This window comes from Chlorocebus sabaeus, chromosome 10, assembly GCF_047675955.1.
Source record: "Chlorocebus sabaeus isolate Y175 chromosome 10, mChlSab1.0.hap1, whole genome shotgun sequence".
Lineage (NCBI taxonomy): Eukaryota > Metazoa > Chordata > Mammalia > Primates > Cercopithecidae > Chlorocebus > Chlorocebus sabaeus.
In genome coordinates this window covers 10535180-10552179 of record NC_132913.1, presented here as the reverse complement: position 1 = coordinate 10552179, position 17000 = coordinate 10535180, and the positions used below count along the sequence as shown (strand labels likewise).

Here is a 17000-nt window from a genome sequence, read left to right as displayed (position 1 = left end):
AAACTGAAAGGCATTGTCAGAAAGCATTTTTATCATTTGAAAGGCTTTAAAAATGGAAGGTGAGGCTAATAGGATAAGATTTCCCTGGAAGTTCAAAGTGCTGAAGATTTCACATGCTCCAGCAGGGGCATCTGTATGCCTGACACTTGGGCCAGTCGCACCGGGCATGAGGGCCTGGCAGTTTTCTGTCTTCTGGGGCAAGGTGCTGCCAGTGTCTGATGCCCAGCTCTCAGGACAGCCTTTTCTGGTGGCAAAGGTCCACAGCAGAATGTCCAGCAGAACAATACAGCAGGCCACAAATGCCAGCCACCCATGTAATTTACATTTCCTAGGAGTGCATTTAAAAGGAGTAAAAAGAAATAGGTGAAGTTAATTTTAATATTTTTATTTAACCCGATATGTCTGAAATATTATCATTTAGCAGGTAGTCAATAGAAAACAAAATTATCTAAATATTGTATAATCTTTTTTTTTCCATTCTAAGTCTTTGAAACTGGTGTGTAGTTTGCACTTCTAGCCCATCTCAGCTCAGGCCAGCCACATTTCAAGTGTGCGAGAGTCCCATATGGGGCAAGTGGTCACTGCATTGGACAATGTGGGTCCTAGAGGATCTGGCTCCACCACACCGACTGCCAGGGCCCTGTGCAGGCCACTGAACTCTCTGTGCCTTTGTGGAAAGGGGACAAAGCCGTTATCTCATGGGTCAATGCCAAAAATAGAGATAAGCATGTGTTATTTTTCTATTATAACAAAAGACGTTATTTACAAACCTCTGAAACAGCAGGAGCAAGCTTAGGAGAAGCTTCTCATGCACCCACTATGGGTACGTTTGCCTCGCTGCAGTTAATTAGTGCCTACTGTTTGCAGCCTCGGAGCATCATCACACCAGAGCCCAGAGCCCAGGCTGGGGTACACGGGATGGCTTTGCCCAGTATAGATGGTAACTTTGATGACGGATTGGAAAATGCAGGGAAGATAAGCGGCACGCAGTAGGCCTTCATTTAAGGGCAGCTAGTGATGCTTCATGAGGAGGCGCGGCCTGGCTTGGAGGGGTGGGCTTGTTGGGTCAGTGGTCTGCATATAGTAGGTGGGATGGGCAATGAGGAGCATGGTCTGAACATAATAGGCGTGGTCAGCAGGGTGGGCGGTCTGCACACAGGTCCGGGAGGGCTGGGGGGGTGCTGGGGCGGGTGGTCAGCTGACGGCAAGCGGAGGTCTGTGGGCCTCCTGGGCCTGCTTACCCCCTCCTGGGCATGTCCCTCCGCAGCACATCAACAACGAGCACATCCACGGGGAGAAGAAGGAGTTCGTGTGCCGCTGGCAGGCCTGCACACGGGAGCAGAAGCCCTTCAAGGCGCAGTACATGCTGGTGGTGCACATGCGGCGGCACACGGGCGAGAAGCCTCACAAGTGCACGGTGAGTGGCCTTCTCCCCACCCACGTCGCAGCGTCAGGACCGGCCCTTCAGCCAGGCCAGGGGGATCGTGTTTGGAGGTGGCTGGCCACAGGCACACCTGGGTGGAGCAGGCCACAGCAGGGGCTCTGGGACCGGAGCCTGTTCCCACCCTGCCTGCTTGGGTCCTGGAGGCCCCCTCGCCTCATGGCATCCCAGACCTTGATGGACTTGCTGTGTGGGTGTGAGCATCTCGGTAAGCACGGCAGAGGTGTGTGGGTGTGTCTGTGATTGTGAGTCCAAAGGCATATCTACATCCTGAAGTTGGCTTGGCTGGGTGACACTGGGCAGAGGGACCGCTCCATAGCACTCTGCAGAGAAAAAAAACATCCTTGGTAATTCAGAGCTTGAGCAATGATGGGTTAAAACTCATTTGGGTTGAGGGTTTTTTTTGTTTGTTTTTTGAGACAGTCGCACTTTGCCACCCAGGCAGCTCATTGCAGCCTCTACCTTCTGGGCTCAAGCGATCCTCCCACCTCAGCCTCCTGAGCAGCTGGGACTACAGGCACATGCCACCACACCAGGATAATTTTTGTATCTTTTTGTAGAAACGGGGTTTCACCATGTTGCCCAGTCTGCTCTTGAACTCCTGGGCTCAAGCAGTCCGCCTGCCTCGGCCTCCCAAAGTGCTGGGATTACAGGCTTGAGCCACAGCTCCTGACTGAGTGTTTGTTTTGTTTTGTTTTGTTTTTTTAATGAGCTCAAAGATAAGACCTTTTCTATGGTCTCCTTTAGAGGTCAACAGGATTTATGACTATTAGTTGGAGAGACTATTTTTTAAAAACACAGAAACTGCTGCCCCACAAAAGCAGACGTGGTTTTAGCTGCAGCTGAAACATCTGGGAACTCCTCTTTGTGAATTCTTGTTTCATAGATTCTAAGACATACATTCTGTTTTCACCTTAACATCTCTGAAGTCAGACTGTCTTAAAATCAGTGGTGTCCGGGATCCAATGAAATATGCTACCTTTGTTGGCAAGTCAGTTTTCTTATTGAGAAATAGCTGACATACCATAAAGTTCACCCTTTTAAGAAAATGTACAATTTAATTGTTTTTAGTACATTCACAGATTTGTGCAACCATCACTACTAGTTAATTTCAGAACATTTTCATCACCCCAGAAAGATACTCTGTACTCATTAGCAGCCACTCCTAATTCTGTCCTTCCCACAGCCCTGGACAATTACTAATCTGCTTTCTGTCTGTATGGATTTGCCTCTTCTGGAAATTTCATAAAAACTGAAATCATACAATATGTGCCTTTGTGTCTTGCTTCTTTCAGTTAACACGTCTTCAAGGTTCATCTGTGTTGTAGCATGCACACGTACTTTCTTTCTTTTTGTGGCTACCTAATATTCCATTATATGGATAGACTATGTTTTGTTTATGCATTCATCAGTTGATGGATATTTGCATTGTATTTACTTTGAGGCTATTATGAATAATGCTGCTATGAACATGTGTGTTCATGTTTTTATATGGACAGAATGTTTTCACTTCTGTTGGGTATGTGTAACTACGAGTAGAATTGCTGAGTCATGTGGCAGTTGAGGAACTGCTGGTTTGTTTTCCAAAATCAATGCTCCATTTTACCTTTCCACCCACAATGAATGAGGGTTCTGATTTCTGCAAATCCTCACCAACACTGGTTGTTACCTTTTTTATTCTAGCCATATCCTAGTGGGTGTAAAGTAGTATTTTATTGTGTTTTTGATTAGCACTTCCCTAATTAGTGATTAATAATGTTAAACACCTTTTCAGGTGCTTATTGGCCATTTGTGTATCTTCTTTGGAGAACTGTCTACTCAAATATTGCCCATTTTGAAATCTGGTTGTCTTTTTGTTGTTAAACTGTAAGAATTTTTTATGTATCTGGTTACTAGACCCTTATCAGATATATGATTTGCAAATAATTCTCCCATTCTCTGGGTTTTCTTTTCATTTCCTTGATACTTTAAAGCACAAAAGTTTTTAATTTTGAGGCTGTACAATTTTTTAATTGCTTGTGCTTTTAGCGTCATAGCTAAGGAACCATTGCCTAATCCAAGGTCACAAAACTTTACCCTTATGTTTTCTTCTAAGAGTTTTATAGTTTTAAACTTTTATTTATAAAAATATTGAATACTGGCACTCTGAAAAATTTAAAAAGTAAAAAAAGAAAGAAATATATGTGTGTATAGAGAGCTTTATAATATAGCTCTTCCATTGTCACCCAGGCTGGAGTGCAGTGGCGCCATCTTGGCTCACTGCAACATCTGCATCCAAGGTTCAAGTGATTCTCCTGCCTCAGCCTCCCGAGTAGCTAGGATTATAGGCGTGCACCACCACGCCTGTCTAATTTTTTGTATTTTTAGTAGAGACAGGGTTTCACCATGATGGCCAGGCTGGTCTTGAACTCCTGACCTCAGGTGATCCACCTGCCTCAGCCTCCCAAAGTGCTAGGATTATAGGTGTGAGCCACTACGCCCAGCCTGGAGTTAATTTTTGTACATGGTATGAGGTAGGGATCCAAACTTACTCTTTTGCATGTGATTATGCAGTTGTCCAAGTCCATTTGTTGAAAACCTGTTCTTTCCATTTGAATGGTCTTGGCACCCTTGTCAAAAATCAATTGACCTTAAGTGTCTGGGTTTCTTTCTGAACTGCCAGTTGTATTGCCTGGATCTCTATGTCTCTCTTTATGCCAGTACCACATTCAGTCTTTATTACTGCCAATTTGTAGGAAGTAAATTGGGACATACGAGTTCTCCAAATTTGTCCTCCTTTTGCAAGATTGTTCTGGCCCTTCGGGGTTCATTGCAACAAGTTATTTTCTTAACATCCTCAGTACTGGCAAACCATAGCCCTTTGATGATATGAGCTGTGAGTTGCGGAAACAGATAAAAGGCATTTGGAGCCAAGCGTGCTCAGTCAGACTGGTCAGGAATAAAGGAGAGGATGGGAGGAATGAGACAGCTCCTGCCGGGGTGTACGTGTCCTCCTGAGGGCGGTTTTCATACATCCATTCAATGCAACCGCAGTATCTTTGGAATAGCTGCAGAGTTTCCTGCAATGATCTCTCCTTCCTTCTCCCCTTCCTCCCTCCTTCCCTCTCTCCCCACCTCCTTTCCTTCCTTCCTCTCTCCCTTGCTCCCTCTTTTCCTCCTTCCTTCCTTTCCAGAATTGTTTCTTGAGTGCTTAGGTGCTAAATATTGGGAAGATAGCAATGAACAAGACCCAGAAGATTCCTGCTCTGTGGAGCTGGTATTCTAGTAAGAAAGCTGGGTAACAAAATGATTCAGATCATTATAAATCGAGCCAAGGGGTATAAAGGAGAGAAGACAGAGTGTTGTGATTGAGAATATCAGAAAAGTGCTCTCAGAGGAGATGACCTAAAAGATTGAGAGGGAGGGACCTGGGCCAGGAACCGGATTGGGAGGAGCCTGCGGAAGATTCCAGCCAGAGGAGTCAGTGGTATGCAGAGGCCCCAAGCCAGGAAGAACTTAGTGGAGTCAAAGAACTAAAAGAGACCAGCGTGTCCAGAGTGAAGGTGAGGGTGGCCGACTCACTTAAGGACTTGGAAGACTGAGTTTTATTCTCAGCACATTTTAGTGCACAGAAAAATTCTAATTGAGAGTGGTACTGGGAAACAGTTCAAAGTAATAGTTTAGAGTTTAATGATATGGGAATATGCTGCTGATTTAAAAACTGGTGACTGAATACTTGATATGTTCCCAATTTTGGTTTTAAAGACATAGGGAGATGAATGGCAGAGTCACCAGACATGAAACTTACCACATGTCAGCAGTGGCAGCCCCTGGGCAACCGGTGGTTTTCGTTTTTCTCTTTGTACTTTTCAGCCCTTTCCATGTTTTCAGGAAAGGAAAGTAATATCCTTAAAATGCCTGCTTCTGAGTGCATTGATGGGGTGGAGCAGAGCAGAGGAGGGGGTGGGGAGGAAGCAGCAGCCCGCCTCTAGGTTGGCCCCCCTGGGGTGCCTTGACTGACTGAACCACCTCCTTCTAGTTCGAGGGCTGCTCGAAGGCCTACTCCCGCCTGGAGAACCTGAAGACACACCTGCGATCGCACACCGGGGAGAAGCCATACGTGTGCGAGCACGAGGGCTGCAACAAAGCCTTCTCCAACGCCTCGGACCGCGCTAAGCACCAGAATCGCACCCACTCCAATGAGGTACCCCCGCAGGGCATGCACTGGGCATGCACACGGGAGCCCCACTGACACCCCATGGCTTCCAGGCGTCTGTAGGCCAGTAGATAGCCAGGTGCCTGGTGTCTCGCCCCCACCACTGACCAGCTTTACATCCTCAGACACAGACCAGGACTCTGAGACCTGGACAGACCGGTCTCTTTCTCTGTGCCACATCCTTTCCTCTAAAAGATGCCCCATGAGGTCCCATGGAATACTGACCCTCTCTGTGCCTCAATTTCCTTATCTCTGTGATGAATATAATAGTACCCTCCCCAAAGGCTGTCATGAGGTCCTCGGGAGCCGAAGCTGAGGCAGGGAAGTGGCCCCTCTGATCTCAGAGTGTTTCACATGCATCTGCCCCTGTTACCTGGGGCTGCTGGGTGGGTTCTGCCTCCCATCCCCTAGATGAGGAAACTAAGACTCAGAGATGAAGTGACTTACCCCAGTGCCAGATGAGTGATGAATCCTCTGCAGCTGTGAAAACACCCTGGGTCACTGCTTCATACCCCCAAATTCCCTTTCCACCACAAGCAGGTGTCCCACTGGGGAGCCGCTGCCCCGCTGCCTGGGGGAAGCAGAGCAGTGCTGTCTGAGTGCAGCATTTGTTGGCAGCCCCCTGGCCTGTTGGCTTGGGCAGCCAGCAGTGACACGCTCCAGCTGTTAGCGCTGCCTGGGCCTGCCGTGGCGGTCAACCCCAGCAGATGGGGCATAGAGTAGCCTCTGCCACCCTGGGTAGGCAGAGCCCCTATCTGGGCTGAGAGAACCAGGGAGAAAGCGGGGCAAGAGCCGGTGGTGTCCTGGCCCAGCCACACAATTACTGTCGCTCAGGCTTACTCGGAAATGTATGTTTTTAAAAGCTTAGACACATCCTGGACCCCAAAGGGAATTTGCTCCAATGCTTATAAGAAGTGAGAGGAATTTTCTTCTTTTTCCTTTTTTTTTTTTTTTTTTTTTTTGACAGAGTCTCTCTCTGTCACCCAGGCTGGAGTGCAGTGATGCGATCTCGGCTCACTGCAAGCTCCGCCTCCCAGGTTCACGCCATTCTCCTGCCTCAGCCTCCAGAGTAGCTGGGACTACAGGCGCCCGCCACCTCGCCCGGCTAATTTTTTGTATTTTTTTTAGTATAGACGGGGTTTCACCGTGTTAGCCAGGATGGTCTCGAACTCCTGACCTCGTGATCCGCCCGCCTCGGCCTCCCAGAGTGCTGGGATTACAGGCGTGAGCCACTGCACCCGGCCTAAGTGAGAGGAATTTTCAAAGGCATCTGAACCCCTCAGAGTCTCTATGGGCAAGAGCCAGCCATAGAGGGGAGTGTGTGTGCACATGTGTGTATGTGTGTTTGTAAGTGTATTATGTATGTGTGTATAGATGTGGAGGGGCAGGGGTGTGGGTATCTGTATGTGGATATGAGTGTGCACGTGTATATGTGTGTTTGTAAGTATGTGTTTTTGTGTAGACATGGTGTGGGGGGGGGGGGGGTGTGTGTGTTTAATGAGTCCAGGACTGAGGTTCAGAAATCCTGGGTTTTTTCACCCCATTACTGGATGACTTGGAACCTGTTCCTTTGCCTCCCTGATCCTGCCTTTCTTCATCAGAGAAATCAGGGGTGCTAGTGCTGTCACAGGGGTACACTGAGCTCGTACACTTGCTACTTGTACTAAAAACCCCACTGCCCTGTTCACTGAGAGGCAGCATTGTGATTACACGAGGCATGTGTGTCCCCAGCTTCTTGTGGCAGGAACCCCCTTGGCCATGTGCTTAACTGCACGAACAAGTGCCAGACAAGCCAGGCTAAGGCCAGGCTCCTGCGTGGCACCATCCACAGAGCACTGGCTGCCAGTTCGACAGAACACCTACTGACGTTGCCAGCTGGGCTCTGCTGAGGGACGTGGGTAGCTTCAGGAGAACAGGGAGAGCGCCCCTTCAGAGTTGATCCTTGTACCCCCATCCATGACACGGGCCTGCTTCTCTCCCCAGAAACCCTACATCTGCAAGATCCCAGGCTGCACCAAGAGATACACAGACCCCAGCTCTCTCCGGAAGCACGTGAAAACGGTCCACGGCCCAGATGCCCACGTCACCAAGAAGCAGCGCAACGACGTGCACCTCCGCACACCGCTGCTCAAAGAGAATGGGGACAGTGAGGCCGGCACCGAGCCTGGCGGCCCAGAGAGCACCGAGGCCAGCAGCACCAGCCAGGCCGTGGAGGACTGCCTGCATGTCAGAGCCATCAAGACCGAGAGCTCCGGGGTAAGCGGAGCTGGGCAGCCCAGCCATGCAAGGTGACTCCATAGCCGTGCCCAGGGCCACCCCGACCACAGTTGTGGGCTCTGTCCTAAGGCCCCACTCTAAGGGCACAGCGATGTCCCTCCTCTCTCCACTTGGCTTTCGCCCTTCACCAGCTTGGGCCTCACGTGAAACCTATCTTGTCCAGGTCCCATTCTGCTCTGACCAGGCTCCTGCTGGGTGTGTGCCAGCACCCTCAGTGACAGGGATGCTGCCACATACGGTGGGCCTGCACAGGGTGGGGGCGGCCCCTGCATGTCTGCCTTTCCAGCCAGCACCCAAGTGCCGCTGCCAACCCCCACCCCTCTGTCCTGTCTCTGCCTCCCCACCCCTCTGGCGTCCACTCCTTTTGTTCTAACCACCTGTTCTTTGTCTCCATCTCTTTTTCCCGACTGTACCTCCCCTAAGGATAGACGGTACTGAGGTGAGCCAAGGAGTTGGGTGTGTGTGGGTGGGATGAGGGAGTGAGGGTGGCTGGGGAGCCGGTCCATGCTGCTGCCTGGCAGAGACTCACCTGTCAGTCCAGGCCTCCTAGGCCCAGGCAGGTGGGCCCGGACAGGCACACACGGCAGGGCCCTGCAGGTGGGGCCATTGGCCTTGGCAGCCGGAGTGGAGCTGGCAGGTGTGGGGAGCAGGGGCGCCAGGCTGTATCAGGGACAGAGTGACAGGGAGGCATGCGTCCAGGCTGCAGAAGGTCCTGAGGGCCAAGCAGAGGAATGTGGATGCCACCGTGGACAACACCTAGAAGATCCCTGCTCCCATGAAGCTTGTATCCTCACGGGAAGGAAGATCGCAGCTTCCCAAGGAAGCTGAATTTGGGCCATTTGGCCTAACAATGAGCCCAGAGGTGGCGCATCTGGTGCAAGCCTCATCTGGGTCCAGATCCGAGTTCTGTGGATGTCGTCCTAGTGGATGTCGTCCGAGTGGATGTCGTCAGAGTTCTGTGGTATTCTGCACTGTACATGTGCCATGAGTTCCCTGCCCCACTCTACCTAACCCAGAGGGAAGGCTGCTTTGGGGTGGCCCTTTGCACAAGGGCTGCATCCCACAGGTCCCCCTCCCTGGTCATCCTTTCCCTTTCCAACAATCTGCCCCTGGCCTTTTGAGATCATCCTGTCTGGTTGAAGCCACCAAGTCAGCAGGTTTTCGTTCCTCACCTCATCAGGGCACATGGCTGTTGTTGGCAGTGTTTAAGTGCCTTCTTTTGTGCCATACTGGGTGCCTTCTGCATGCTGCGTGCTGTCCATCCATCCACTAACTGCACTGGAATCAGTTCAGGTCCATCTCTTAGTTGGAAGCCAAGGTTAAGAGAAGTGAAGTGACTTGACCATTTTAAGCAAACAGACTCATGATGCTTTACATGCCTCCAAGGGTGTGGTGCCCGTGCAGACCCTCTGAGTCTGTGCCTTCTTGCTTTGTCCCTGCAGCTGTGTCAGTCCAGCCCCGGGGCCCAGTCCTCCTGCAGCAGCGAGCCCTCCCCGCTGGGCAGTGCCCCCAACAATGACAGTGGCGTGGAGATGCCAGGGACGGGGCCCGGGAGCCTGGGAGACCTGACGGCGCTGGATGACACACCCCCAGGGGCTGACACCTCAGCCCTGGCTGCCCCCTCCGCTGGTGGCCTCCAGCTGCGCAAACACACGACCACCATGCACCGGTTCGAGCAGCTCAAGAAGGAGAAGCTCAGGTCACTCAAGGATTCCTGCTCATGGGCCGGGCCGACTCCACACACACGGAACACCAAACTGCCTCCCCTCCCAGGAAGTGGTGAGTGAAGGCCCGGGGTTTGCAGATGGGGCAAGAGCGAGTCTGGGGCAGCACCAACTAGGCTGGCACCCACCAAGCACCAGTGCTATCTCACTGGCTGCCTACAGGATCTTACCAGCCCAGTACAGTAAAGGAAACTGAGGCTCAGAGAGGTGAAATGCCTTACCCAAATCAATGGCAGGGGTGAGATTTAGCCTAGGTCTGTGTGGCTCCAAAGCCCATGCTCTTTCAACTGCACCATGCTGAGTTCCTGTAATCCCCCAAAACAAGCAGACCCTGGGCACATCATCCTCGTCCTCACCCAGTCATTCATTCACTGACTGGGCACTTGCTGTGGGCACCATAGCAAAGGCCCTAGGCAGGAGAGCCATTTAATTCCAGTCCCAAATAAGTGTATGGTTAGAAGGCTGTGCCACCAGACTCACACTCTACTGCAGAACGAGCCAGGTACCACCAAAGCCAGAGCTTAAGGTAGAGCTGTGCAGAGGAAGGAGAAAGCACATTGAGCTGGTGATGAGCCGGGAGGACTTCATGGAGGAGGTGGCGCTGTGCTCAGCCTCAAGAGGTGTTGGCCAGGCTCTGAGATAGAAGGCGTCTTTAGCGAGCATGTCTTGGGTACTGCCTCTGTCCTAGGATTGTGCCGGGCTGCCCACTGTGGTCGACACTGATGTACCACCTGCTCTCACTTGAAGGGAGGATTTGTTGTCCCAACTTGTGGGGACTACCGGTAAATGGCCTTGAACTCTCAGCCCCCTACAGGGATCTCCTGGGTTGCAGACAGATGCCCCACCCAAGGTCACCCCTTCCCATCAGGCCCACATGCAGTGACTGGTCTCTACAGAAGTGTAAAGGCCCAGCCATCAAGATGAGGCTCAGAGAGGTGCCCAACTCAGGGCAGCACTGAAGAGCCATTGGAGGTCCTGGGCTCCCTGTGAGATCCTCCTGGGCTCACTTCTCCTCTGCCCACTCTTGCAGCCTGTCTTTCCTTCCATGGGTATGGACCTCAGGGTACTCCCTGTAATAGCCTGCTCCTTAAACTCCATCTCAGGAGAGCCCAGGTGGCAACACCTCCACGGACTGTGAGATTACAGTGCCAGGAGACCAACCTGGGCCTTCCTGAGCTGCTCATCCCCTCCTCTGTGTAACTCAGTCCTATGGAGAGACAGATTTATCTACAGCTGGAGAAACTGAGGGCCAGAGAAAGGAGAATTCAAGGCGAGACAGGTAATGGTAAAGTTAAGATAGGGACTTAGGCCTCCTGGCTTCCCCTTGCCTACCCTTTCAATAAGTGCCACCATTTGTTTACTTATTGCTTTTTCCTTCTCCTTCTTAATTGAAAAGCCATCTGCTCACTGGGCATGGTGGCATACGTGTGCCCTAGCTAAGCCTCCAGAGTCTGAGGAGGGAGGATCCCTTGAGCCCAGGAGTTCAAGGCCAGCCTGGGAAACCCTGTCTCTAAAAAGAGAAAGAAAACATGCATCTCCTGAGTGTACTGTGTTCCAGGCCCTCTTCTCGGGCTCCAGGCCCAGTGCGATGACTGGGCATGGTCAAAGCAAGCAGCCACCCACCCTTGTCCCAGTGCTGACTCCTCTGCTTTCCCGCAGGCTCCATCCTGGAAAACTTCAGCGGCAGTGGGGGCGGTGGGCCCGCGGGGCTGCTGCCCAACCCTCGGCTGTCGGAGCTGTCCGCGAGTGAGGTGACCATGCTGAGCCAGCTGCAGGAGCGCCGCGACAGCTCCACCAGCACCGTCAGCTCCGCCTACACCGTGAGCCGCCGCTCCTCCGGCATCTCCCCCTACTTCTCCAGCCGCCGCTCCAGCGAGGCCTCGCCCCTGGGCGCTGGCCGCCCGCACAACGCCAGCTCCGCGGACTCCTACGACCCCATCTCCACGGACGCGTCGCGGCGCTCGAGCGAGGCCAGCCAGTGCAGCGGCGGCTCTGGGCTGCTCAACCTCACGCCCGCGCAGCAGTACAGCCTGCGGGCCAAGTACGCTGCGGCCACGGGCGGACCCCCGCCCACCCCGCTACCAGGCCTGGAGCGCATGAGCCTGCGGACCAGGCTAGCGCTGCTGGACGCGCCCGAGCGCGCGCTGCCCACCGGCTGCCCACGCCCGCTGGTGCCGCGGCGTGGCAGCGACGGGCCGACCTATGGCCACGGCCACGTGGGGGCTGCGCCTGCCTTCCCCCACGAGGCTCCAGGCGGCGGAGCCAGACGGGCCAGCGACCCTGTGCGGCGGCCCGATGCCCTGGCCCTACCGCGGGTGCAGCGCTTCCACAGCGCCCACAACGTGAACCCCGGCCCACTGCCGCCCTGTGCTGACAGACGAGGCCTCCGCCTGCAGAGCTACCCGAGCACCGACGGCGGCCTGGGCCGCGGCGCCTACTCGCCCCGGCCGCCTAGCATCAGCGAGAACGTGGCGATGGAGGCCGTGGCGGCAGGAGCCGACGGCGCAGGGCCCGAGGCTGACCTGGGGCTGCCAGAGGACGACCTGGTGCTGCCCGACGACGTGGTGCAGTACATCAAGGCGCACGCCAGTGGCACTCTGGACGAGGGCACCGGGCAGGTGTATCCCACGGAAAGCACTGGCTTCTCTGACAACCCCAAACTGCCCAGCCCGGGGCTGCACGGCCAGCGCAGGATGGTGGCTGCAGACTCCAACGTGGGCCCCTCCGCCCCTGTGTTGGGAGAATGCCAGTTAGGCTTTGGGGCGCCCTCCAGCCTGAACAAAAATAACATGCCTGTGCAGTGGAACGAGGTGAGCTCCGGCACCGTGGATGCCCTGGCCAGCCAGGTGAAGCCTCCACCGTTTCCTCAGGGCAACCTGGCGCTGGTGCAGCAGAAGCCTGCCTTTGGCCAGTACCCAGGCTACAGTCCACAAGGCCTACAGGCGAGCCCTGGGGGTCTGGACAGCACACAGCCACACCTTCAGCTCCGCAGCGGAGCCCCCTCCCAGGGCATCCCCAGGGTAAACTACATGCAGCAGCCGCGACAGCCAGTGGCCGGCAGCCAGTGTCCTGGCATGACCACCGCTCTGAGCCCCCATGCCTGCTATGGCCAAGCCCACCCCCAGCTGAGCCCCAGCACTGTCAGTGGGGCCTTCAACCAGTTCCCCCAATCCTGCAGCAACATGCCAGCCAAGCCAGGGCATCTGGGGCACCCTCAGCAGACAGAAGTTGCACCTGACCCTACCATGATGGGCAATCGCCACAGGGAACTTGGGGTCCCCAATTCAGCCCTGGCGGGAGTGCCACCACCTCACCCAGTCCAGAGCTACCCACAGCAGAGCCCTCACCTGGCAGCCCCCATGAGCCAGGAGAGCTACCACCAGGTCCCCAGCCTTCTGCCTGCCCGCCAGCCTGGCTTCATGGAACCCCAGCCAGGCCCGATGGGGGTGGCTACAGCAGGCTTTGGCCTAGTGCAGCCCCGGCCTCCTCTCGAGCCCAGCCCTGCTGGCCGCCACCGTGGGTTACGTGCTGTGCAGCAGCAGCTGGCCTATGCCAGGGCCACAGGCCATGCCATGGCTGCCATGCCATCCAGTCAGGAGACAGCAGAAGTTGTGCCCAAGGGAGCAGTGGGCACCATGGGGTCGATGCCTCCCCAGCCGCCTCCACAGGACACAGGTGGGGCCCCGGCCCACAACATGCTCTACTACTATGGCCAGATCCACATGTACGAACAGGATGGAGGCCTGGAGAACCTTGGGGGCTGCCAAGTCATGCGGTCCCAGCCACCACAGCCACAGGCCTGTCCAGACAGCATCCAGCCCCAGCCCTTGCCCTCACCAGGGGTCAACCAGGTGTCCAGCACTGTAGACTCCCAGCTCCTGGAGGCCCCCCAGATTGACTTTGATGCCATCATGGATGATGGCGATCACTCAAGTTTGTTCTCGGGTGCTCTGAGCCCCAGCCTCCTTCACAGCCTCTCCCAGAACTCCTCCCGCCTCACCACCCCCCGAAACTCCCTGACTCTGCCCTCCATCCCCGCAGGCATCAGCAACATGGCTGTTGGAGACATGAGCTCCATGCTCACCAGCCTTGCCGAGGAGAGCAAGTTCCTGAACATGATGACCTAGGGCCCCAAGCGCCTGGTGCTGAGTGCACCCAGAGGGGTCATCGCTGCCCAGAGCCTGGGGGTTCCAGCTGTTTTGTCTTTTTCCAAAAAAGTGTTAAATAGGCTTGAGGGGTTGTTGCGCAATGGCCGCTTCAGATGACAGATGTTGTAAGAGAAGGTTTATGGGCATCCTCTCTGGTCTTTTGGATTATTCCTCAGAACAATGAAAAAAGTCTCCATAGGACAGGAAGGAATGCAAAACTCATTCACACAGTGCTTTCCAGCCTTTGGTGCTTACAGGACCCGTCTGTTCTGGCTTCTTCAGGGCTGACAGCTGAGCTAACAAGGGATTACTTTGGCCAAAGCCTTTCCAAGGATATGCAGAAAGACGGTAGGGAGCATTTGGGTTTGAATCTGAACGCCATACTGGGTACTCTGCTCCGGAAAGATGAGCTGCTGCTTCTGCTACTTGGAAGGAGAAGGAATTCCTGATCCACCTGAATTCCTCTATGATCCTAACTCTTGGGGTCTCTAACGTCCCTTGTCATAGAGGAAAAACACAGATTATACCTGGAGGATTCAGAAGCACATTCTGATTCCAGGTTTGGTAGAGCTGGCTCTTCTACCCCATAAAGCCGAGTCTGGGACTGGCAGCCCATCCAAGTGTATATGAATGAATAAAGTATGTAAGTATCACCAGAAAAAGGAAAGAAAAAAATGTACTCCTCGGGACAAGCCCAGAAGCTGCCCTGGCCTCTTCAGACCGTGTTTACAGTGTTTGCATGTAGAATGTAGCCCTTCCTGAAAAGACTTGTTTCTAAATACCTCGGGGCTGCTGGAGCCACTGTGGGTTAGGGATAGACTGAGGCCTCGAGAAGTGAGGGTGCACCGGGGACCCAGCCTCAGGCCACCCTGGGGATCTCCCAGTAGGAAGAGGAAGTTGCATGTTTACCCAGTCCTGTTTCTCCAATGCAGTGTCCACCCACTTTACCACGAAAAACTCCAGGGCCTGACGGCAGCGCAGGCTCCCCTAGCACTCACCAGCAGCCCAGTGTTCTCCGCCAAGCCACAGTGTGCATGCCTGGTATCCTCCGGATTCCCTTCCTTCTGCCCACCAAGTCACTGGGCAGAGAATGATGACGTGTGGTAGTGTGATTGGGGGTAGAAAGGGGAAGGGGTTGATCCTCAGGACTCTGAGGGAGCATCATTGAATTTTCCTGTTCAGTGTGACCAAGACCCACCTGGAAATGGCTTCAGGAGACATCATTCCTGAACACACTGTAGGGTAAATTGGTGCGTCTTCCCCACCACACACACACACACACAGACACACACACACACACACCCCAAACATTTTCATGGGGAATGTGTGGCAACCTTGCCAAACAGCACCACTCAGAGTGTGACTCTGAATGCGGAACCTTTTAGGACAGTTTGAGGACAAGGCCAACATCATTATCTGGGCCCCCTGCGTCCCAGCACATCAAACTCTGTCCAGAGACAAGGCCAAGTGCAAATGAAAGCCAGGGAACATTGCTAAGGGTCTGTGGCTCTGTGGTGTGGTCATTACCTTCCTGAGATAGGATTTCCCTTGCCAGTCCCAACCTGTATCTATTCTGTACAGAAGACATCCCTGAATATACTGCAGGTGAGTCGTCCAGCCAAATTTATATCTCCAAAACATTTTTAGCTTTTTCTACATGCTATGAATTGAGATGACATGTTCAACTTGTAAATAAGTCTTTTTGTACATTAAAAAAGTAATTTTTTCATAATCTATCTTGTCTATCTGCTTTTCCCTTGACAGTAGTTAATGAGAACCTGGGCAGTAAATTTGCTGCATTCGAGCAGAAATTAGGCTGTATTTTTTCTTAACAGTGTCAAAATTGACTATCCCGCCTTTGCCAAGAAATGTTTAATGCTGAGGCATTTACTGGCTGTTTGTTTGTTGTCTCCTTGGGACTGGGCAGGGTCTGACATTTTACAGTGAATATCTGACTGCTCCCCTGGTGAGCTGCTCTGAACATCTATATGTATTGCAGACCAGGGTATAGACCCAAACACTCCTGGGGTCAGAACCCTCCCTTTGGTGGGTGCTCTGATGGAGCACATTTCATCAGGGTGGGGTGGGGTGAGATGGGCAAACCCCCAAGGCTCTGGTGCAGGTAGAATGAGTCAGGGTAGGCAGGTGGCACCTCCAGGATGCCCATCAGTTGGCTTTGGCAAAGGGGCCCATGGGGAGCAACCATGAGCAGGGGCTCTGAGCTCTAGGGGGCTGCCCAGCAGGTGGACAGGGAGAGCCTGGGTCCAGCGGGCAGGCCAGTCAGCTGGTGGCCCCTGCAGTAAACCTCAGGGAGCCCTTGAATGAGTCATGAGGCCCCATCTAGGGGTAGGGCCAGAGACAGGGAGCAGGGAGCAGAGCCCCAGGACTGAATTAGAGGGGTAAGAGGGCACCTTCTAAGGACCAGGCATGCTGGGCCTCTGAACACCCAGCCCAGACCCCTTTATCCTCTCCTCTCCAGGAGAGAAGCCTTAGCACGCAGGTTGGGCAGTGTGGACACCAAAGCCACATGGGACATCATCTTTGCCTGGAAGGCACGAGACACATGGACTGGGGAAGGGTTTTGTGGTCAGACACTTGCAGGAAACCCCCAAGGAGAATAGAATTGAGCAGGTTTCCTTTCCACAAGCATCCCACAGCCTCCACTGTGCATCAGGGAGCCGCCACTTCTCTGGCCAACATTTCCTAGCGGAAAGGCCCCTCTCCCCCGTCTCATCCCCAAGGAGCAGTGTCGCTCAGCGAGCTCCTGGGGAGGAAGTGAACGCGCACAGCTCTGCCCTTCCCTCCTCTTCTTTCCAAAGCCCACTTTCGGGGCTCACACCTTTTCTGCCTCACCACTTGTTAAGCCTCTGGAAGCAGCTCTGCCCTACTTTGTGGCGAGGGTGAGACCTCATGTTGTTCAGTGCCACCTGAGGTTGGATGAGCCACAGTGTTAAGAAGGTGGCCATTCAGACAAACCATCTCCTCTGGGTCAGGTAACGACGTCCACAGTCGCGCTGTGTAACGACATCCGTGAAACCCCAGCACCGTATAACAGTAAGCATGTAGTTAGCTCACGAACCCGAAGGTCTGAAGGTTGGCTGCCCCGGGCCGGGCTTGGCTGGGCTGTCTCCATCTGTGACTCAGCTGGGGTCAGCTAGTCTAGGTGGCTTGGCCTTGCCCAATGTGACTTGCATCTTCCTCCCAGGACCAAGACA

General features: G+C 53.7%; 1 protein-coding gene across 1 annotated transcript in view; it reads left to right on the top strand.

The window, feature by feature from the left end:
- GLI2 (GLI family zinc finger 2) overlaps positions 1-15517 on the top strand; it is a 261564-nt gene extending 246047 nt beyond the window's left edge. Inside the window, exons 10-14 of the mRNA XM_007964688.3 lie at positions 1268-1417; positions 5460-5624; positions 7620-7892; positions 9356-9692; positions 11297-15517. Coding sequence (XP_007962879.3) covers positions 1268-1417; positions 5460-5624; positions 7620-7892; positions 9356-9692; positions 11297-13764 — 3393 coding nt within the window. The 3' untranslated portion in view covers positions 13765-15517. The remainder of the gene's footprint in view (positions 1-1267; positions 1418-5459; positions 5625-7619; positions 7893-9355; positions 9693-11296) is intronic.
- The last annotated feature ends 1483 nt before the right edge of the window (positions 15518-17000 follow it).